Genomic DNA, 24413 nt, shown 5'->3' with positions numbered 1-24413 from the left:
AAGACAGAAGGCCCGCCGCGTGCACAGACAGTTAGTTAATGGAAACCCTGTAAATCGGTTTTAAGTGCACCCAGGACGGAGGGGGAGGAAGGTGGAGGTAACGATGATGGGGGATGGGGATGGGATGTTGTGGGGGTGAATGGGTTACACGTCTAGCAGTTCTGAAAACAAGAACCGTGTTCCCCCTCTCCATTGTTCTTAATTTAGAAAAATAAATTTATTAAAGAAAATCGCACCGAGAGGGAAACCCGAACTCCCCAGCCCGCCCCAAGCGGAGGAGTACGCGGCTTCCCTTGGCAGTGAACCCGGCTGCGGCTGTCCCCCTTTCCTCTCCCTCCCTCCTCCCCGCCCCCGGCGGGGCACTGCTACTACGGCGATCGCCACCTCACGCCGAAGGAATGCTCGAAGTATGCACACGTTCCCAAAAGTAGACCTCCTTCACCGCCGGAGGAGCATACATCACCCTGTGGCAGGCTTCCACCTTCTCAGGCGTTTCGTAACCGAGTAAACTGAGAGTGGGAACAGCCCTCTATTAAGTAGCCCGCGGCGCGGAGTCTCTTCCCACTCCGCGAAGGCGAGCCGCCCCAGACGCGTCTGTCCGCCGGCAGCTGCAGCCCCTGGCGGCGGTCTCCGTTTGTCTTGCGGCGCCGGGCGATCCTCTCTGGATCCTCCTCCTCCTGGACCTCCCCGCCGCTGTCCCTATTCCCGCCAGGTGCTCCGGGATCGCACAGCCTTTAGCTTAGGCTTGCGGGGGTCACCGCGAGGCTCCGGCTTCTGCGACGTCCGGAAGCTGCTGCCGCTGCCGCTACCTCTATCACCGCCGCCTCAGGTCAGTTTGATTACTAACTACTTTTTGTGCCCCAAAGATAACTAGGGAAACTCGCTTTTAGCCTGCACTTAGATAGGAGCCATGAAGAATACCGGACAAGGACCTTGTAGGCTTGTAAGAGTGGAGAAGCACTTGAGTTTTGCAGTGATGTATAGGGGTTTTGTGGCTTACTTGGGGTTTTGAGAGAGAAGGGGAAAAAAGTCTTTTCTTAAAAGCTGGTGCAGGGCGACTGCGCGCAAAGCATCAAGTCAAATATTTCCGTTTGTAGGGGAATTTCATCAATAAAGGCTGTCAATGAAGGGTGCGTTGGGTACTGTGGCAGTTCCTCCCTCAGTATCTTTGCAGGGGAGTGCCGGCGTGAGGCCGGGGCTCTGCGAAGGTATTTTAGTGACGCACCGTGCGGAATTCTTTGGAGAGCCCTCTGAGTGCTCTGCAGCTCGTCCAGGCTGCACGGGTGTGGGTGGCAATTCGAGACAGATTCCTGGTGCAGTGTTCTGATTTCTTCCTCCGGAGTTTTTTGAAGCATCTGAGATAGTGGGTTAGGCCAGCTCTCGGAGACTCATTCTTGGCCCACTTTTCCCAGTCCCTGGAGAAAACCCCCTCTTTGATCCCCTTTCCCAGTGCATTATTGAGGCCCTACTCAGGGTTGGTGGGACTTCTGAGGCACTCACCATCTCAAATTCTGAGGTGGATTAGAGAGCCTGGGACGCCCAGATTATTTAGGGAGAGGGGACCTGGAACTTGGAAGACCACAAGACCCAAATCCAGCATCCTCAGTGACCCTCCAGTGACCAGTTCTGGGCTTCTGGAATCCGTACCCCCAAAACCCAGACTAGGCAGTCTTTTAAAGAATGCTGGGGAGACATGGGGCTAGAAAGGACAAGAGCGTTAAGCCAGTCATTAGCTAAGGTTAGGGTCTCAGTAAGTAGCAGGGACGGTAGAAGGCGGGCATGGGATCTGGAGAGGCTTTGTGTGTGTGTTTTGTGTGTATGTGTGTGTGTGTGTGTGTATAAAATCTTCTTTTAAAAAACTTGACTCTGGAGTTAAGAAATTGGCTCTTCCAGAGGGGTGGGAGGGAGTGGGGGAAGGGCGAGTTGGCCGAAGGGGACCAGTTCCCGTAGCGCCCCCCCCCCACCCCGAAACTGACTCATTTTCATTCATGAGGGTGAAGTGAGGGAATCCTCACTGCCACGTAGGGGCGGCCACTTTCAGACACTTATGTCTGAGAATGCTCAATGAAGTGTTGCTAAGTATTCAGATAAATGTTTTGGCTAAAAAAGAGAGAAAACTTTCTCTCTCTCTTTTTTCAACATATATGGACAGAATGACTGGCTGGCGGAACTGATTCTGCGTTCAGATACCCCAAAGCGAGATGATTCATTCTTAATATATATCAGGCAGCCGATAGGTGGCGCTGTAGACCCAGAGAAAAATGCTTCTGAGCCTCAGGTTTTTGTTAAGTTTTTTTTTTTTTCCCTTTAAATCTGCACACGGTGTTTCGTGGGTCGATTGTCAGCTTTTAACTTTTCACATGTACGATTGCCAGCTGGGTTGGAAATTATTATGGCAAAGTTAAGGCAAGAACAACGGGCCAGTCTCACCTCTTGCTTTTCACTGGTGTAGACGAGCGTTAGAAATATAAGTTATTAATTAGGAAGAATGAAATTGTAGAGCTCTTGGATCTCTTGAGCAACGCCAAAATTTTAATCTTGGCTTCATAAAAAGGTGCTCTGGGCAATTTGGCACCCCTGATCATCAGACATTTAAAATGCAATTTACACTAAGGCAGAGGAAAGCTGTCCTAATGCTTTGTGCCAATAATTTGGAAAGACATGGTTGGAGATTTTTTTTTTTTTCCTCAAGAGGAGTTTGAGCTTTGGCTCATTTTTGGATTCTCAAGCACCAGTCTTTTTCCCCCTCCATTTTTCATGAGGCCTAGCTTGTTGTTGCCTTATTATAATTTGTGTACCTATAGTCAACTCTCTTTTTATGTTTTGCCACTGGAAGCTAGGTCCTAGTTCAGTTCATTCATGGTAGCTTTTGTCTCTAGATTGGATCTTAGAATATTTTGGGAGATTCCATTCTGTTGACTTGTTTCCCTACTGTGTGTTGGTGTTGGGAAACAAAGATGAATAAGACTCTTTATCTTTAAGGAACTGATAATCTGGTTACAGAAGAAGAAAAACTCAGAATAGAACATATTCACTTCTGGAGCACATATAACTGCAACTTTCTAGGATAAATGAATGATTAAGTACACAGATTCATTATTAGCAGATTTTTCATTAAAATGTTTTGGGAAAACAGACAAAGATCTTTTGCCTCTTCCGTTGCCCTGTCTCTCTTTATTATGTATTTTAGAGTTGTTTTTCCCTCATCTTGGATAAAGCATTTATCAGATGTGAAAACAACAGTTAGCAGGAGGGTTAGGTTTCAGCTGGGTCTCACATATTTCTGTATAATCCATTTCGGACCTCCAAGACCTGCATATTTGTAGGCAGGACAAAATGAGGGGAAAAGAGAGTAAAAAGAGGTTTATTATACTTTTCCAAATTACCCTGAGACCACTAAAGTACAGTTACCTAAGGAGTTCAGCAGCTAGGAAAAAGCAGCCAAATAAAATCCCCAGCTGGAAGAGACATTTAGTTGAGTCAGGGATAAAATGACCTCTGAATTAGCCATCACCCAGGATGAAGTCATATGGGGACTGGTAAGGCCTTCCTGGGATGCTATGCAGGGTTGGGCTCCAGGAAAATAGGACCCTCTTTAAACTTAAATTCCCTCTTGGTGCCATGATTAGATTTATGTAGATGAACTTGACTTCCATGGCTCCACAATAGATCCATTATGTGCCGGTTTGGGCTCTGGGATTATTAAAGCAGATTTGGCAGGTTTGTGGATTGTGTCCAGACTGCAGTTCTAGCCTGGTTCCAGACCTGTCCAAACCCGGTTCTGATGCAGTTACTGCTTCCTCCTGCAGGTCTTCATGAGGCTGTGAACACTGAGGTCGAGCATGCGGACCAGGCTTCCCACAGCGCTGGCCGCCCTGGGCGTGGCCCTGCTCCTGTCTTCCGTTGAGGCAGAAGGTAAAAGGCTTTTCTTTTCGCCTTCCCGAGTGACACTGCAGAATTCGAGAAAGTAAAAAAACCACATCTTTCCACTCTATTGCTTGCTCTGTTTCCCCGGCATTTCGTGCTTTCTTGGGTGGTTTCTCTCCTCCAGAGAAACGCCCCCTTCTGAGGTTTGTCCATTTTCCAGCTCTCAGGTCCAGCTCTTTTGTATTCTGCTTAAGCCATTCCGTACAGTGCTGTGTGGTCTCCTTGCTCTTGTCTCTGCGGTGGTGTGCTGTCCACACTGCCACCTCCACTGGCGCCTTCCGAGAGGACCAGCCCCCCCCCCCCCCGGGCGGGGGCGACGCTGCATCTAGCTCTACCAACGGGACATCTCCGGGTGGCACCCAGGAGCCTTGGAGCGCAGTTGTACTCACTTGTTGGGCCGGTAAACCATCTGAGTCAGGGATGCGTCCTTGGTGATAAAACGAAATAAAAGACTCCAACAGCTCCAGGTCTGCGCGTCTTTGTGTTTTGTAGGGAGCCCACTGGCTAGGCGGACCATGCAGGGCAATGGGGTCAGCAGGCAAACAGCTCCTGGAATGGGCGGCAAAAAGAGGTGGGACCCTGGGCCCCGGTGGCTGTGGGTGTTCCAGTGACCTAGGGGCTCTGTTGTCCCTGTTTGCTTCGAAGGGCTCCAAGGCACGTGGCCCAGAACAACCCAGCTCAAGCAGTTTGGATCTGGGCCAAGGTTCCCAGCACGGGAAACCAGTGTGAGCCAAAGAAGCTGGGCGCCACTTCCATTGTCCTTCCCTCCTGCTTTGCTCCTGCCTTCTTCCCAGGAGACTTGGGTGCCGCTGACTTTAGTAAGAGGCAGTCAGAGACTCTAGAAGGGTCTCCAGACATGTGACCCTTTGGAAAACGAAGGACTCTTGTTAGACTTTCAACCTGTTTTTTTTTTTTTTTTTTTTTTTTTTGGTGTGCACTTGATGCCTTACTTTCAAGAAATTCACTGAAAAAGCCATTTCTATATATTAAGTCCATGAGGACTGTCCTCAAACACCAGTAGAAGAACTAGTCATCTTTTTGTGCAATTTAGGGTAATGTCCTTAAAGACATCTCCCCCCCAATTAAAAAATGTTCTTCATGACGTCAAATGAGAAATTCTGCATGTGACAGTTACTAAAGTTTCAGGGTGGGTTGTGACTTTTTTACAGGTTAGGGGAAAGTGGGGCTATTTTAAAACACTGAGATTTTCAAAAACTTTCTACAATAAAGCTGCAGGTACAAAAACTAAGATTAGGAAAAACAGAGTCTCCAAAATGTATGCATATTTAGAAAAGTAACAGAAACTGGTTGGCTCTTCTTACTTGATCAGTCTTGTGAATGTAGAGCTTTTTTCAAGTGGTCTCTGTGAAGTAATATTCAGATGAGGTTGCCTTTGGTGCCGGCTTCCTTTGTGGTTGTTAGGAAGGAATTTTATTTGAGGATCTTTTGGAAGCACTGCTGAAGATATTTTTAGATAATTCACTGAAGGGGCCCATTTATTGCTTATTAAGAAAATAGTTATTTGAAAATACAAGATTTGAGAATTCTTAGGGAAAGAATTAGGTTGGAAATGATGTAAGTGGAAAAAATCAATTCTGAATTGGCTTATGGCTAGCTAGCAAAGTGCAGTTAAAAACAATATATTACTGTCTAAATTGTTACTTCTGATTATTTCCATATTTCTCACATTTAGTCTTTTTAATTTTCATTAGTTTCCATATGGTATGGTAGTGCTTTCTTAAACTGTGTCTTTTTAAAAAAATTTCCTACCCCCTTAAGTCAGTATATTTTAGTAAGATTCTAGTTTGGCCTTATTTTCTAGTTTGGCACTGTCAAATAGAAATACAATATGAGCCACAAATGCAACTTAAAAAATTTCTAGTAGTCACATGGAAAAGAAAAAAGGAACAGGAGAAATTAATTTTTACCATATATATTTATTTAACCTAATATTGTTTCAACATGTAATCAATATAAAGTTATTAGACATTTTACATCTTTGACTAAGTTTCTGAAATTGGGTGTGTATTTTATACTTGTTGCACATTTTATTTTGGACTGGCTACAGTTTACTTGATAGCCACATGTGGCTGGTTTCTCCTGTGCTGGACAGCATAGCTCTAGTGTTAACTACCAACTAAGTGTCCCCAGGAGCTTGTGAAGGTCCAACAAAATTTGTGGCCAAAGCCTTGTTGGGGACAATGGGCTGGAAACAGAATTTTTCTGAAATATTTCTGTTGGGAGCATTCAAAATTTCAACTTGCACCCCTGTTTGGTATTATGCCATTTTGATCTTAGTCCTAAAGTATTCAGAGTTACTTTTCTTTCTTTTTTGTGACTCACACTTGAACACTTGTATTGATAGTTTTCTCATCATTTTTATTTAATTAATTTTTATGTGTTGAAACCCAGTACTTTTTTGATATTAATTAAAAGTTTTTGGTATTCACTTTTGTATTTCTCCGTTTTAAAAAATAGAGGTACTGCCTTTGCCCTGTTGTTTTTCTTCTCTGTAGTCATATAATATATTATATTTTTCATACTATTGTATCTTTTTCTATAGAAATAACTGTGAAAATGTGTGTGTGTTTTTTTAACCTTTAATATTTGTAGTAGATACACAATAGACATCAGCAACCTTAGAACTAGGTCAGTTCTCTCTGTGGCCTGAATGTATGAATTATTTTTAGTTTATATATTGCATAGTTTTAAAAAATATTTTTCAGAAAATTTAATATCTTAACATTTTTTATTTAAAGTTTAATACTCAATATTTCCTGAGACTTGGATACCTTTCTTTTATTTTTTGTGGTCCTAGGGATTGAACCCAGGGCCTCACAGATGCTGGGCAAGGAAGTGACCACCATACTATATTCCCAGTCGAGAATTGTACACCTTTCTAATTAATCTAGAATTTGAAATGGAGGAAAATTTTGTGAAACACAGAGTTCTAACTTTTGTCAGTATTATTTATAACTTATAATATATAATGAAAAATTGGATATTATCAATTCATCAGTGAGTTGAGGTCATAAGTTTTAATTATCTTGTGTATTGTTTAAGAAGCTAATTAATATGTATTTCCAGAATCCTTTGTCTAGCATATCTTATAGCAGAAATTTCAAACCAAAGGAGAATTTAGGGATCATATATATAATTATCTTATTTTCCAAATGAGAAAATGAGGCCCATAGAGGTGAATAGCTTGATCAATTAATATAGCTAGGGCAAAGCACAGAGAAGACCCAGGACTCCTAGTGCTGGTTTAGTGCTGTTTTGGCCACATTATGCTTCATTTTTACTGAGCAAGTGGTCAGTTTAATGGGAGAACACATTTTGTAATGTGTATAAACTCATTGTTTGTCTAAAATGTGAATTTTTTCCATTGGTTATTTCTGGCATTTTGTAAACAAAAATTAAATGAATTTTGGTAGCATGGCAAATTTTAAATATATACTAACATTGTATGGAAAATGTAAATTAATGCCTAGGGAGTAAACTCATCACACTTTGCACACTTCTAAAAGGCTTTAACATGAAGGTCAAATTCTTTCTAGTGTTATCCCAAATACTGGATGATGACTCTTAATTAGTTAATCAACATGATACTTTAGTGTATGTTCTCAGTTTTGCTTTATCTATAACACTTTAGATTCATTTATCAAGTGTATTAGAATATTTCCCTCTCACTTGTCCATTCATCCACTTAACCAACCAACCATCCATCCATCCATCCATCCATCCATCCATCCATCTATTCATCTCTGCCATGGTTGGTAAATTCTTGGTCACAGATTCCCATTAGGTGACCTAATAAAAATTATTTTTTATTTATTGTATATCAAGGCACACACCTTAGTTTTAGAATTGATTGAACAAGTGTAAGGTTAATACACCAAATTCTATCTCTATCAGAACTGGAGATGACTTCATACCATGTATTTGTAGTTGACCAGGCATCATTTGTTCTAATAGTGGTTTATCATGTAGTAGGAAAATATGTATGCATATATTAACAAACAATTATGTATTAATATTGGACTCTAAAGTTAATTTTTGGCTGAAATATTTCTTTTTTTTTCATTCGATCTAGTATAGTAGAAAACTGTACTTTAAAGTCAAGACCATGGAATAAAAGTTTTGCTGCCTATTAGCTGTGTTAACCTCTTTTGAATCTCACCTGTAAAAATGCCCACAATTAGGTTGTTATAAGGGAAAAAGCAGGCAGTATAAAAATGATTAGCTCTTTGCTTATTACATAGAACACAATCATCAAATGTTATCTAGTATTATCATTCCTAAAATGTCCTAAATTCTGCCAGCTTATGTAACAAAAATCTTATCTGAATGAGACTAACGTAACGGTGTTTTGATAACAAAAAGCATCATTCATAAATATAAAATTAAACTACTTACAAATATTTAAAATTTTAGTCTTAACTATCAGCATTTAGGTTTTATGAATAGATATCAGTTGTTTATAATTTTAGTTCTCTTTTAATTCAGATTCTCATTCTTTGTAACTATGGCTCTTTGCAATTATAAACCATATATAGCTACTTCATATTTGAAATATTCCAGCATCAGCATTGTTGTAGGGTATGCCTATGATCTATGGCAATGCAATGTAGTTGTAAAGTTTTTTATGTAAGATTTTCAAAATTAATAAAAAAATATTTCTGGGGGCTACCAGGGATTAAACTCTAGGGCACTCAACTACTGAGCCACATTGTCAGTCCTATTTTGTATTTTATTTAGAGACAAGGTCTCACTGAGTTGCTTAAGTCCTCGCTGTTTTGCTGAGGCTGGCTTTGAACTCACAATCATCCTGCCTCAGCCTCCCGAGTTGCTGGGATTATAGGTGTACACCCCTGCACCTGGCTGAAAATATATTTTTGCATTGATTTAAGTTGACATGGGTCACATACTCACTCCTACTTTACTATTATTTTTTCATGAAACAAACAAAAATGTATACACAGAATGGCAATCTTGAAAGGTTGTATATACGACACAATCAGAAGAAAGTGGAAAGGGCTCTATGATTTACACAGGCTAGTTGGCCATTTCCTACTTTTGATTACCAAGTACCACATCTGAGTTTCTATGAGCACTTTAAAATCCTCTTAAATGTTAAAGACTTTTCCCCACAGTCAATTTTTCAGTTTATCTGGAATCCTGGTCATTTGGATATCAACAAGGTGGGCCGCTGCTGACCTTCAGCAGTTTTAACCTTGTGTCCGCTGCTTCAGGTCAATTTCCTTCCAAGGTTGGTGGTACTATTTTTCCATGTACTGATTTTTTTTTTAAAGCATGCTCAGGCCAGTTGTGTCTGCCTTTGCATTAAATTTGTCCTGAGCCATTGCTATTGGAACAATATTTTATAATGATATTCTTAATACCTATTGTCCTATTAACATCTGTTGCATGCTTGTTATACTAAGTGAGGACTTTAGCTAAACTTGTGATATGATTACAGACAGAAGAATGTTCAATAATTAAATATTGCATGTAGATAATTTTTTCTAATCTCACTGCCTGTGTATGGATAGTAAGAAAATAACATTCATTCCTATGCTAGTGTATTCAATAAAAAAATAAAACCATCTCCCACAGTTGCAAGCAGCAATCCATTAAAGCAATGTTTGCTTAATTTGTTTTATTTTCATTAAAACATGGTATTAATATTATGTAAATCTCTAACCCCAGTTAAATTGGATAACTCTCAGAGCTACTACTGTATTTCAATTGACCTCTATAAGACTCTAAAAGGAGTTTGTACTCTCTCAAAACATAGGCAAAAATTCTAACTCACAAGGAATACTTTCAGACTAAAACATTTTAAGAAGAATATGGCTGAAAATCGTCTTACTTATTGCCCTGCTTCAAGTGTAATAATTTTAAATGCATTGACCATGCACTGACAGTGAGTCAGTACAATGCTGCATGATGAGGCATGAACATTGTAGAGAGAATATCATTATAAAATATTTTGGAAATGTCTTTGTGTAATGACTATTGTACATGGAGGCTTTTGTTTATTGTGGGAAACTAAAAACAAGTCAACATTTCATTGACACATGCATGATGCTGTATAATTTTGTATGTAAACTATTCCTTTCTGTACTTTTCAATTATTCCTGTCATTGATTTCTTCAAGTTTTTTATGCACAGTCATGTCTTCAGATTGCTGATTCTTCTCCACTATTTTCTTTAAGTTCTGTAAATAAATGTCCATAAATATACATTGATGTTGTCTTTTCATAATTAACCATTGTTTTGTAAAGGACCATACTGGCATTTTAACTTAAAATGCCATTTCTAGTATGGAGTATACCTGCTGCAAAGGAAATAATTGTATTGGTTTACACCATGGAAACACATAGCAAGTTGGTGTAAACAGGCAGAATATTAGTTTTCAAAATACCTGTAGATCACTGTTTATATACTTATAAATTATTAACATCTCTTATTATTATGCTTGAATATTTGTCTATATGAATGTGAATATACATTTAAATGTATATTTCCTTGTGAGAAATACCTAAGTTTCCTATGATTTCTCCTTTTCACTAAGATACAGTTTTTATCTCTGCCACAGATTGAGATTTATGAAACAACAATGAATAATAAGGCAACAGTGCAGAGAATGAGCCAAAAATATCATTAATTCCTTTCCACATTATGGAAAAAAAGTACTATGTCAATGTTCTAAATTAACTTCTATTGTTGTAAGCAGGTTGTGATTTGGCATGCTTGTTCAAAATGCACTCAGCATGTATTGATATTCTTTTAATTGTTACGTGAATTGTTTGCATATGTGGTTATTATCTGTGATTTCATTGTACTTGTATGTACCTGTAACCAAATATGTTTCTATTATGCTTGATTTTGCTGGCCATTCTTGAATGACCTAGCAACTCAAGAATCCAAAGTGTTTTGTGCCTGTCCTCTGTAATATGTATACTCTCTGATGTTTTGTCATATCTTGTCAGCTTTTAATTTTATTCTTATCCAACAAGATATCTTTTATATTTGTTGGAAACAAATTTATGCAAAGACAACTTTAGTAAGCTTTGCTCAACACAATTCTTTATTAATTATATTGACCACTCTGTGACATTGGAAAATGTAACTAATATCAACTCTCTCTTTTGCAGTTGATCCGCCTTCAGACTTGAATTTTAAAATTATAGATGAAAATACTGTTCATATGTCATGGGCAAGACCAGTTGATCCAATTGTGGGTTACAGAATAACAGTGGACCCTACAACAGGTAAGTTTTGAGATGTTGTGTTTTTAGGACAGAGTCATCAAAAATGATAAATCCAGTCTTCTCCCTTTCTTCCATTTTATCACAAGGAAGTCAAGTTTTAGCAAGCCTGAGATCTTTGGTTAATGTCATTAGATATTTGGTAGACTGAGGTCCATAGATTTCCATCCCAGTACTCATTTCTATATTTTGTGGTGTTCAAATTCCTTAGCATGCTTTGCTGTGCCAAGCTGTTATTAACAATGGACTTTAGCTTGAGATCTTTGGTTGATGTCATTAGATATTTGGTAGACTGAGGTCCACAGATTTCCATCCCAGTACTCATTTCTATATTTTGTGGTGTTCAGATTCCTTAACATGCTTTGCTGTGCCAAGCTGTTATTAACAATGGACTTTTGCATTGTTTAAACTTTATCAGATTATTACTGATAATTTTTAATTTTTTTAAAATAGAATTCTTCTTGAATTACTTAATATTTTTCACATTTGAAATGCTAAGCAATGAAGTGAGTTGTTATGCTTTATCCAGTGCCCTATACATCTGGTGCTCCGGAAACATTATTCATTGTCATGGTGACTGACCATGATGGAAGACAAGAATTTACCTTTGCTAGGTGGATTTTGTAGCTACAGGGGCATTTAGTGCTAATGATGTTTCCCAAGTGTGGAAAACCAAACTCTTGGTGATTAACTTTTACTTATAAAAATGGAGTGAAAAAATAACAATTTTGAACACTGGCCACTATATCTGATTGACAGATTTGGGTGATACCAATATAACTTATCACTATAGCCTGTTATTTATCTTTTGGTCTTTAAAGATACCAATAATTTAAAATGCTGTTTATCAGGGAGTTTTTTTAAAATTATGGTTTAAGAACTTAAAAATGGGCCAGGAATTTAGTTTTTCCTCTTTGAATCTTTTCTCCCTAAATGTATTTGCAGTTAATTAATTGATCTATTCCAAAGTAGAAAAGCACTCAAATAGGGTCTATTCAGTACCCAGATATTAGAAATTGCTGGTTCCCAACACTCAAAAACCTGGCACAATGAGTATCCAATCCAGCATATTCCCAAAGCTTTGATGTCTCCTAGGGGCCTGGCTGCTTTTGCACGTTCCACATGTGAGTCAAGAGCATTTCTCAGGGGGTCTGTTCCATATGCCACCTTTCTTAATTTTTTTTTAAGTTTTTTTTTTTTTTTAGGTGACTATGGACACTATACCTTTATTTTACTTATTTATTTATTTTGTGTGGTGCTGAGGATCCAACCCAGTGCCTTACATGTGCAAGGCAAGTGCTCTACCACTGAGCTAGAACCCCAGTACCTCTAAATTATGTTTTTATGAAAATATGATATAATTAAAAATATTAATACATTTAGTCGCTAGGAATTATCATGTTTTCTGATTTAATTGAGAATTAGAATTTAAAAGAAAATACATTGTCAATATATTAGTAAACATTCAGGATGCTGTACCTTGAAATATTTGGAAGTTAAATCAATTTAGCAGACATTGTTACCCTTTAAGTTCCTATTTGAGCATAGTCTATTATTTCCACACAAGTTGTTTCCTACTGGGGTTAATTTAATTTAATTTTAAAATTTTTATATTTTTTGATACTTGGGATGAACTCAGGGGGGCTTTACCATGGAACTACATCCCCAGCCATTTTTGTTTTAAGACAGGGTCTCACTAAGTTGCCTAGGGCCTTGCTAATTTGCTGAGGCTGGTCTTGAACTTGTGATCCTCCTATTTCATCCTCCTGAGTCACTGGGATTATGTGTATATGTCACTGCATCAGGCCTAGTGGTTAATTTTAATCTATAAGATTGTGTTTTCTGGGGCTGGAGTTGTGGCTCAGCGGTAGAGTGCTCACCTAGCATATGTGAGGCCCTGGGTTCGATCCTCAGCACCACATAAAAATAAGTAAATAAAATAAAGGTATTAAAAAAAAAGATTGTGTTTTCCTTGAATTTCTTTCTTTTTTTTTTGTTTTGTTCCTGGTTTAATTTATGCTAAAGATTAATTTATGTTTTAGCATATGCAAGAATTCCCTTCCTTTTTAACCCATTGAGTCCTAAGTTTTCAATTCTGCAAATATTTCAATAAAATAGGTTGGAAATAATAATCCAGAACTTATATATCAATTATTATGATCATTAAGAATAAGAATAAGAATTTATTTCTCTTTTTCTTTCTCTCTGCTCTCCTCTAATGTGTAACTTAAAATTAAATTATTTCTGCTTTATATCTCATTTATAACAACTTTTAAAATCTACCATTTGTCTTCAAAACCAAGGAGATTTTTGGTTTGTTATTTTAGTATCACTTAAGTCTAGAAGAATCCTGAGCCTTCAAAAAGTATTGAAAATGATTTTAACGAATAAAGGCAATGCCACTGAATTTATTGCATTTCTAAAATTCAAAGTTTTAATCTTCATAGATGATTAAAAATAATGTTGGATATCCTGAAAAATGCATATATTTAATTTTTCAAATTTTTTAGTACATTTGGGAATTGCAATATATTGTGTTGTGTTATATTTTTAAAAGGTTTCATTGCATTCATATTTTCTCTTCCATATTTCCAGATGGGCCCACTAAAGAATTTACCCTTGCAGCTAGCACCACAGAAACTTTATTATCAGACCTTATATCTGGAATAGAGTATTTGGTAACAATAACTTCATATGATGAAGTAGAAGAAAGTGTACCAGTAATAGGCCAACTAACAAGTAAGTTCACATATACATTCAAACTTTTTAATTTTTATTCTGTAATATGTTTTTCTATCTTCAGATTTAATCTCTTATTATATAGAGTAAATTTGCTATTATTAATGGATGCAAATAAATTCATTCCTGGTTTATAACCCTGGTCTCTGGAAGCAGCAGGAATGTTCTAAATGAACATTATTTAGAACACTAAATTTATAGGCAAGAGTGCTAATGTCTTTTTGAAATATCTCTAAAATTTCACTAAAAATAATTTATTGCAAGGAACTGCTTGTTTGGAAGTCTGACCAGGAGGGCATAACCATACTTTTGAAAGACCATGGCAAAATAAATATATTTATTCTCTTTTAATGAAACATTTGTTTGAATTAACTTCCTTTTCTAATAATGAGATTTTGATTTAGTTCAAACAGGTGGTCCTCCAAAGCCAGGGGAGAAGAAACCTGGAAAAACAGAGAAACAAAGTAAGTGTTTCCATATGCTTTTCCTTGGATTTGAAGTTGTAAATGTAGTAACAAGCAGATGTGCCAATTATATACAAAGATTGATCTTATTCCTATATTTTTATAAGTTTTATCTAAAAAGGAGCACAAACAATATGAGAGAACTGTATAACTAAGTACTTACAAAAAAGTTCTGACTTTCTAGTTAATTTTTCATTCTAAACACACTGATAAAAATAGTTGGGACTTAGAGCTATATAATAAAATAAATATAAGGCTGGAGAAATGCCCTCAGTTATTGTCTGACACAGTTCATCTGCTGCCATGAAAATACACGTCCAAGTCCAGGCATATGTTATGTTCATCTCCAGGATATTTGTGTTGTCTTAGTTGGCAGTTTTTCCAATCTTTTTCAGAGATTCTGTGAGACATCTCTGCTATATTGTTGCATTTGTAATCAGATAAAAGCATGGTGGTTTTGTGATTATCAGCTTCCTTTTATGTTATCCTGCTTTGTCTGACTTACTAGGATGAACTTTTAAGGGATTTCTTGGACTACTGATTTTGCCACTTTGTAAAAGTTGAATTTATGACCTAGAATGACAAGTAAATAGTATAAACACAAAAGCCTCTCTACCTGGAAATTTTCCTTCAGATCACTATTTATCATTCTTTCATCGGTCTAAGAATCTGGAATGAAGTTTATAGTATTAAGTTACAATGCTAATATTTTTCCCAAACCATCAATGTTTATTCTGCATCAAAGCATTATGCCCCAAATAGACTTTTTAATTTGCTTAAATTGACTTATTAAATAGTGTGCAAAAATTTTTTAAACATATCAATTGTATTTGGCTTGCAAAATTTTCCAGGACCCTTTTCCTCCTCCTCTAGCCAAATGTTTCTTTTACTGTCTATACATGTCTTGCAAGAACAAAAATATCTTCAGAAAATCTACTCTGTGTTGCCTTGCAAGTAGAGATTTTCACGAAAACTGACCTGCCACCTCCACTGTAGAGAGAAGGAAAGATGACATCCAGTTATAAAAGTCAATCTTTGTATTTCAGTACTTTAAGGATTTCATATGAATTATCTATTTTGGAATAAAATGACTATTTCTCCTCTTTTCAGTAAGGTAGGTTTGTCAAATTTGAGTACATTGATGATTAGGACAAGATGTTTTGGTTACTTTGCACCATTTTATGCTTATTTTTACTTCTGTTAGGTTCCATTACCTCTTTAGACTAACCCTATTTCAAATTAGACAATTACATTGAAAAACACACATTAGTTTTTTAAAAATTGCTCTTTTTCTCAATTCAACTGCATTTGCTTGAATTGCACAAGTAATAAAAACAGTTAAACTTACATTTATTTTGTGTATTTCCAAGATACTTTATATAATTTTTACTTGGAGAGAAGAATCAGAATATAGTTCATAAAAGTAGATAAGTTGATAGCAAAAATACTTGGACCACAGTCTCCTGGATAGCACATCACATCTCTAGTTATCTCTTTTTTTTAATATTTATTTTTTAGATGTACTTGGACACAATACCTTTATTTTATTTATTTTTATGTGGTGCTGAGGATTGAACTCAGGGCCTTGCACATGCTAGACAAGTGCTCTGCTGCTGAGCCACAACCCCAGCCCTCTAGTTATCTCTTAATGCAGAAAGTCTTTTTTTTTTGAGTGTGTGTGTGGGGGTACTGGGGATCGAACTCAAGGACACTTGACCACTGAGCTACATCCCTAAGACTATTTTGCATTTTATTTAGAGACAGGGTCTCACTGAGTTGCTTAGTGCCTTGCTCTTGCTGAGAATAGTTTTGAACTTGCAATCCTCCTGCCTCAGCCTCCCAAGCTGCTGGGATTACAGGCATGCATTGCTGCACCCAGCTTATTGCATAAAGTCTTATTTAGCAATTTCAAAACATATAGTTCCATAAATGCATCTTGAAGACACTGAAATGCTACCATGTGTTAATAAAAATTTTTAATTCTTTTGTGTGTTTGGATGAAGAATAAGGAAGAAATAAGTTCTCATGAATAGGATGATTCATTTTTGCAATGTTGGCTTGTATTTGTTAATAATGGATTGATTGACTAATACATCATATAAAAATGTATCAAATGTATTTCAGAATGCTCTGTCAGTGCCTGGACTGATTTAGTCTTCCTCGTCGATGGCTCATGGAGTGTGGGAAGAAATAATTTCAAGTACATTTTAGACTTTATTGCTGCTCTTGTGTCTGCTTTTGACATTGGGGAAGAGAAGACAAGGGTGGGAGTTGTTCAGTACAGCTCTGATACCAGGACTGAATTTAACTTAAATCAGTACTACCAAAGGGATGAGCTTCTTGCTGCAATTAAAAAAATCCCATACAAAGGTGGCAACACAATGACAGGTATGGTTTTACAGATTTTATTATTGTTTCTAGTAAATGAATGTTTGTTTTGGAAAGAAATTAAGCATTGCTTAGTAATCATATATTAAATACCTTTGAAATTAATCACATAGTTTTTGACGTTGGCAAAATAGCATAGAGTGAATGAACATGTTTTTTTTGTCTTTTTAGGGGATGCCATTGATTTCTTGGTTAAAAATACTTTCACGGAATCTGCTGGAGCAAGAGTTGGCTTCCCTAAAGTAGCAATTATCATTACGGATGGCAAATCTCAGGACGAAGTGGAAATTCCAGCCCGAGAGCTTCGTAATATTGGAGTTGAAGTTTTCTCTTTGGGTGAGTTAGGTTTGGCTAATTATTTTCATTGTAGAACTGCTATAGTAACTTAATAATTAGGAAGATGTGAATTAATTACTCAAGGAAGGATACTATAAGAAGTGTTTACTGCATTTTATAAAACCATTAAACCAAATTGTCTTTGAGTAAAAACTTTTGTTTATCTCTTTCCCTCATGTAACTCCCTTGGCTTGTGTATTAAAGTAAGGGTATATATACATTCTTTGTTAGCTCTCTACTTTTCAAAGAAAACTGGGCCAATGATTCTAATAAAGATCTTCCTTGTATTATCATTAAGTGTTTTTTATGCGTTTCCTATATTATGTAATACTTGAAGAATTCAGAGGGCTCCAGCTCATTCAGGACTCTGGAAGAGAAAAGTATTATCTTTACAGATGGCAGAGACAAATAATGGTGTGGTTGGGATGAGAGCTTGCTCTGTTTTACTAACCAGTCATTTTTCTCTTTGGCTGTTCATTTTATGTGAAATTATAAAATGCTTTTGTCATCTGAACAGTTGCACATTCGTTATGAAGCAAAGTAATTCTGGCTTATGACTTAAGGATTTGAAAATGTGTTCCACTGTGAAAGACAGAGAAAGTGAAGAAATTTAAGTAGACACCTTTCCCATTTTAATATATCCTTGACTTTTTGTTTTTAAGGCATTAAAGCTGCAGATGCAAAAGAGCTCAAACAAATTGCATCCACACCTTCATTGAATCATGTTTTCAATGTGGCCAATTTTGATGCAATTGTGGATATTCAAAATGAGATCATCTCCCAGGTGTGCTCAGGTGTTGATGAACAGCTTGGTGAATTAGTTAGTGGAGAAGAAGGTAAGTACATTGTTTGTTAACTATTTCCCATGTGTTAGAATTTTTCATTTTTTTTTGCTAACACTTATAGCTTTACAGATATCTTACAAATAGTCATATTTAAACATATCCTCCAGTGATTTTCTAATTTTATATTCTATTTGTTTTTCAGAACTTAAATTATTAATGCCATTTGTACTAACCTGTCCCATCAGTGAGCAATTCAATAAAATATTTATGTCATTGTTAAGTTCCTAAAACTTTTGGGGACAAGTTTTGATTTGCTCTGTTCTTTAATACTCGTGCATATTGTCTATCCATAATCAGGCTCTTCTGACACTTGCTTTAATTATCTTTACATTCTGATGTGAAAATTGGCTTGCTGAAAAGACATTTATTTTAGCATTCTATAATTTAAAATAATAACAATGTTTCTACTAATTGACTAAAGACAAGGGTTTTCCATCAAGATACTCTACTTATTATTTTCAAAGCTTTTAAGAATATTTAAAAAACCAGTCAATTTAATAGTCCCACATCTGGAAAGCTTTTCCACTTCTATCAGTTATTACTTCTAAATATGTGGAAGAAAGAAGAGACATTTCAAAAAGATGTTTCACAAACATCATTTTGAACATCGAAAGTCACAATTCAAGGCATTTATATTTTTCCATGATTGTTTGCTTTTTAGTCTAAGAATTGACAAATGATATATCTCTAAATAGCTACATCCTCGATCCTATAAATCCATTAGTCTCCAAATCTCAAATATTTTGGCAATGTTCATTGTTGCTAACTTTATCTCACAACCTCTCATTATTTCATGAACTCGGAATCTTTTTCTTTATTTTACTGCCTAATGCCTGACTTTTTGCTCTGTATTATTACAAAATCCATCTCCCCCACAACCACTTTCCTTGAATGAACTGTCTTTACTCTCTTTTTAAAAATATGCTAATTCTTCACTAAGGTGAGGTTGTGTCTATGTAAGGGTAGATATTTTAGTTAGTTTTGTGTTGCTGTGACCAAAGAACCTGACAAGGACAACATTGAGGAGGAAGTTTATTTTGGCTCATAGTTGCAGAGGTTTAGTCCATGGTTGACTGACTCCATAGCTCTGGGTCCAAGATGAGGTAGAACATAATGGTGGAAGGATGTGATGGAGGAAAGCAGCTCAGGACATGGCACTAGGAATCAGAGAGAGAGAGAGAGAGAGAGAGAGAGAGAGAGAGAGAGAGAGAGAGAGAGAGAGAGAGCGCGAGCACTCCATTCACCAAGTACAAAATATAACCCCAAAGGCACACTCCCAGTGACCTACTTCTTCCAGTCATATCCTATCTTTCTACAGTTACCACCCAGTTAATTTGTCTTAATGGGTTAAAGCACTGATTAGGTCACACCTCTCATAATCTAATCATTTACCTCTGAAAATTCTTGCATTGTCTCACATATGAGCATTTGGGGAACACCTTATAGCTAAACCATAATAGAAGGGCAAATTTCGTCCTACCATGGCTTGAATTCTTCTGAATGGGGATCAGAGGCCACTCCACAGTTGTTCACACCATTCTTTGGTGTTTCTCCTTTTCCTTTGGCATTGGTTTGAGACTTCTGTTCCCTGTACTGTTTCTGTACCACCCAACAGTTTTTGCCAAACTTCCAGTTGGAACATTTATGGCTTTCCTCCTGCTACTTTTCACTAAAACATCATTTTTAGACACTGCATCTGATTGACTGTTTTTAGGAGGTAATGAATAAACTTGTGCCTGTTTTTGCACTTACTTCATCCAGTCTGATTTATAAAAATTTATGATTTTATCTTCTGGGAAGTCAATTCCATTGGCAAGCCTAGAATTTTGGAGACTTGTCTGGAATATCTTTAATATCATAAATACTTAAATTTAAATTACATGACTATGTTCTACAGTGACTAAGGATCAACATATTTTACATGATCAATATTTACATATCAAAATATTCCTGTTATAAACTGTTATTTCACCTCTTGTTTGTGGCATTTCGAAAGTAATTGAACTTTTTCTTTTATTCAGTATTAAGTGGGGTTAAAATTGTTAAAAAGAACCTGTCATTTGAGAACTGCTAAGTGCTTCTTATTGTTTGGAATCATATATAGTATCTTCCAAAGATCAGTTTTTCTCTTTAATGATATTATTAAAAGAGAAAAATTTTCTAATGGATTGTGTGAATCATTGATTTAACAAATATTTATCACCTCTTTGGGACTCTGAGAATAAAGGCAACAGGTGAAATGCCAAAACCAAAATGGAAATCTTGGTTCCAGAGAAGAATCAGGCACCAGGGGCCCTGTTGTTATTTTCTTTCAAATACTTTCTTTTTCCCTAAAATTTTCATCAATCTGACTAAAATCCAGGCACTAGTCACTACTGGTTTGTAGGTACAGATGAAATTAAGGGAAAGAGGGTGTCGGGCATATCCTCATCATTACTGTGAATAAGGAGAACTGAAGGTTCAAACCTAATCAACTAATTAATACAGTTGCATTTTCTTGTTATTAATCATTGTTTACTTATTTATAACTTTTTAGTTGTTGAGCCTCCTTCAAATTTGGTTGCCACAGAAGTCTCATCGAAATACATTAAGCTAAGTTGGGATCCATCTCCCAGTGCAGTGACTGGCTATAAAGTCCTCCTCACACCAATGGCTGCAGGAAGCCGACAGCACGCTCTGAGTGTAGGGCCTCAAACAACCTTGCTCAACGTTCGTGACCTCTTAGCAGACATGGAATACCAGATCAGTGTTTCTGCCATGAAGGGACTGACATCCAGTGAAGCCATCTCAATAATGGAGAAGACTCAGCCAATGAAGGTTCAAGTGGGTGAGTGAGTGCATGCACCATTGGGTTTGTAATTTGTGTAGGTCCATTTGACAGTAAGCCCCACTGGTTCAGACTTGGTTTCAGGCAAAATGATTTGCAATAGTTTTCTTTGAAAGAAGCATGCTAGGAAAGGCAGTACTTATATTTTAAAGATGAATTCATACTTGTTGAAATTTAATGGGCTTTTCTTCTCTTTACAGAATGCTCACGTGGTGTGGATATAAAAGCTGACATTGTGTTTTTGGTTGATGGCTCCTATAGCATCGGGATTGCAAACTTTGTTAAAGTTAGAGCATTTTTGGAAGTTCTTGCAAAAAGTTTTGAGATTTCACCAAACAGGGTCCAGATAAGTCTTGTCCAGTACAGTAGAGATCCTCACACCGAGTTCACTTTGAAAGAATTTACCAGAGTTGAAGATATAATTAAAGCAATAAACACCTTCCCCTACAGAGGAGGATCTACGAACACTGGCAAAGCAATGACTTATGTCAGAGAGAAAATATTTGTGCCTAACAAGGGTTCAAGAAGCAATGTACCAAAGGTTATGATTCTTATCACTGATGGGAAATCATCAGATGCTTTCAGAGATCCTGCCATAAAACTAAGGAATTCAGATGTTGAAATCTTTGCAGTTGGCGTGAAGGATGCTGTTCGCTCGGAATTGGAAGCTATCGCCTCTCCTCCTGCTGAGACCCATGTGTTCACAGTGGAAGATTTTGATGCTTTTCAGAGGATATCTTTTGAACTCACACAATCTATATGCCTAAGAATTGAGCAAGAATTGGCAGCTATAAAGAAAAAAGGTTTGTGGAGTATAAGTTATCTCTTCATGACCAAAGCCTTTTGATTCTAAACCTGTGGATGATAGGCTTCTTCAATTCTTTTTATGAATTGGAGAAAGTAACATTCTATTTAGCTCTGAGTGATGGCTGCTGGGTATGGATCATTTCTTTGTTGGCTATGCTCACCCATAAGAGTTGTGAGATGTTTTTGCTCCTAGATTCTCAATCAGGGGTAGGAACCAACTTTATCTCACCTATTGGCCATAGCAAACCAACACCAATTTATTGAGTGTTTATTATGTGCTGGATACTGAGCCAGGTCCTTTGAACAAAGGTGACTAGAACAAAATCCTGAACCTTTGAATTCTTTTTAGAAATTCACTTTTCTGGATAATTTTTGGGCATCACTCCTCACATCTGGAGTTCCCTATCCTCTTTTTCTTCATTTAACTAAATTCTCTTTCAGTGTTCAGTTAAGAGTTCCATCCCTTGCATCCTACCTTCCTTAACTGGTCTAGCCCTGGAATGCTCACTATTGCTTTCGTTCATTTGGCATCCACATGTGTTGCCGTTTTTGTTTATAACTATGCACTTGCTCATCTCTCCAGTTCTAGTAGTATTTCCCTGGAGGACAGGCAATGTGCATTAAGCATTGTCTCATTCTATGATTTAGTTTAAATGCTTAGTTTAATAAGTGTTCTTTTTTAGGAAAAATTTTCCTTAGTTTTATTTTGAAGTATTTACCTACCTACCACCAAAGGTTTATATCGAAGTCCTTGGGAATGAATGGGAAAATCACAGTGGCTCTTTTTGGCTTTGCTAGTACTGAAGTAGCCCACACATGAAGAGTACCATTCTATTACCACTTTGTCTTAAGAAGCTCAGATTCAATTTTAACTTGGCGTTTACATTTCTCAGTAATAATGGATGGTCAAGGAAAATCATCAGGACCTCCTTGTAAGGCTGTGAGTGAAGGGCCCTCTCTCAGTGGTTGTGTGTGGAAGGTTGACTCAGTACATTGGCCTTAATGGCCACTTTCCCAAATTAATATAAGCCGTTTCAGAAACATGAAGTCATTAGATCCATTTTTGTTTTATAAATTTTAAAATTTTAAATCAAGTCTTTTTTTTTTTTTTTTGAATAGCTTATGTGCCTCCAAAGAATATTAGTTTTTCTGAGGTGACATCTTACAGTTTCAAAACCAACTGGTCTCCTGCTGGAGAAAATGTTTTTTCATATCACATCACATACAAGGAAGCTACTGGGGACAACGAGATCACGGTGGTGGAGCCAGCCTCAAGCACCAGTGTTGTTCTCAACAACCTGAAGCCAGAGACCTTGTATTTGGTTAATGTGACTGCGGAATATGAGGACGGCTTCAGCATTCCCACGGTTGGAGAGGAGACCACTGAAGAAGGTGTGGTGGGGTTTCTATCATGGTTTATCATGAACTAGTCATTTATTGCAGAACAAAGTTATAGTTATAACCACCAGCTTTATAGTCCAGAATTGTGAACATCTTTGTAAAATTTGGTATCTTTAAGATACAGCTATTTATACATCTTTTTTAGAAAGAGAAAAACACTTTTAAGTAAAAAACTCTAGATTTGTTGTGATGAATTCAAGGTTAAGAGACAGAGAATTGTTAATACTTGTGGAACTAACTTTTGAAATACTGCTTTTCCATCATGTTCTGTTGTACATTTTGGCAACATCATGTTTTAAACCCTTCTGCAATTGCCTTATATTGCTAATGGAGCTAACTACAGATACATATTGCCACATATTTTCTTTTTTTTAAAAATATGGTGAAATATATATAACATAAAATTTATCATTTTAGCCATTTTAAGTGTACATTCATTCCAGTGGCATTAAGCATGTTTATTTTGTTATTCTACCATCACCACCATCCATGTCTAGAATGTACAGAACTGAAACTCCGTAGCCTTTCAACTAAAATTCCCCATTCCTTGATTCCCTCTGTCCTGGAAACCACCATGTTGCTTTCTGTTTGTATGAACTTTTTCACTCTAAGTGACTCATAAGAGTGGAACCATACAGCATTTGTCCTTTTGCATATAATACTTATTTCACTTAGTGCAATGTCCTCAAGATTTGTCTACATTGCAACTCGGCTCAGAATCTCCTTTCTTTTTAAGGATGAATACTGTTCTGTGTATGTATACGCCATATTTGGTTTATTCATCCATTGATGGATATTCAGGTGGCTTATACCTTTTAGCTTTCATGAATAAGGCTTCTGTGAACATGGGTGTGCTAATTTTGCCAATGACTTAAGAAGTATTTGCTTAGATGGGTCAACTGGGTAGAGCTGAATACTTTTTGACATAATATTGACAATTAAAGGACACCAGTGTAACCTGGTTAGGACAAGATTAAGACAAAGCAATTACTCTTAATATAAAGACTGGGAATATTACAAGAGGTGTTGATTGTTCTCTATTTTGACTGGAGATATAAGGGAAAGAGCCCAAAGACCAGCATGAGGAATTTACAATAGTTACAGAATGTTTACTGATAGATCTGGCACACATGGCCATATTCTATTGATAAAAGCTAAGGAATCTTTTTTTCTCAGAAACTTTCTTTTCATAAAAACAAACTGTAGAAATAAACACATTAAAACTTGACCCCTCCTCTGAGAAATAGTTTTGGAGTAGAGGCCACTATATTCACAGACACTCTAGTTTTTGGCCATTGGGCTATTACAACAGAATTTGGCAATGCCTCTCTAATTATACGGTTTGTAGCAAAATCTAAGATGTGAATTTTCTTTAGTCAATAGGGAAATTTCTGATTCAATACTT

General features: G+C 36.9%; 1 protein-coding gene across 4 annotated transcripts in view; it reads left to right on the top strand.

The window, feature by feature from the left end:
* Positions 1-448: 448 nt before the first annotated feature.
* The window catches only part of COL12A1 (collagen type XII alpha 1 chain), a 118153-nt gene continuing 94188 nt past the window's right edge, over positions 449-24413 (top strand). For 2 of the 4 annotated variants that reach the window (XM_081294898.1, XM_081294899.1), the window contains exons 1-11: positions 449-829; positions 3810-3915; positions 11088-11204; positions 13797-13940; positions 14345-14404; positions 16529-16792; positions 16964-17128; positions 17791-17964; positions 20510-20800; positions 21001-21603; positions 22727-22999. In XM_081294898.1, coding sequence (XP_081151024.1) covers positions 3843-3915; positions 11088-11204; positions 13797-13940; positions 14345-14404; positions 16529-16792; positions 16964-17128; positions 17791-17964; positions 20510-20800; positions 21001-21603; positions 22727-22999 — 2164 coding nt within the window. In that variant the 5' untranslated portion in view covers positions 449-829; positions 3810-3842. The remainder of the gene's footprint in view (positions 830-3809; positions 3916-11087; positions 11205-13796; positions 13941-14344; positions 14405-16528; positions 16793-16963; positions 17129-17790; positions 17965-20509; positions 20801-21000; positions 21604-22726; positions 23000-24413) is intronic. The other 2 variants (XM_081294897.1, XM_081294900.1) reach the window with 2 other exon arrangements.

The sequence above is a fragment of the Spermophilus citellus genome, assembly GCF_964194105.1.
Source record: "Spermophilus citellus genome assembly, chromosome: 5".
Taxonomy (NCBI): Eukaryota; Metazoa; Chordata; class Mammalia; order Rodentia; family Sciuridae; genus Spermophilus; species Spermophilus citellus.
Note: the sequence above shows the minus strand (reverse complement) of the source record. Positions and strands in the feature narration are given on the sequence as shown.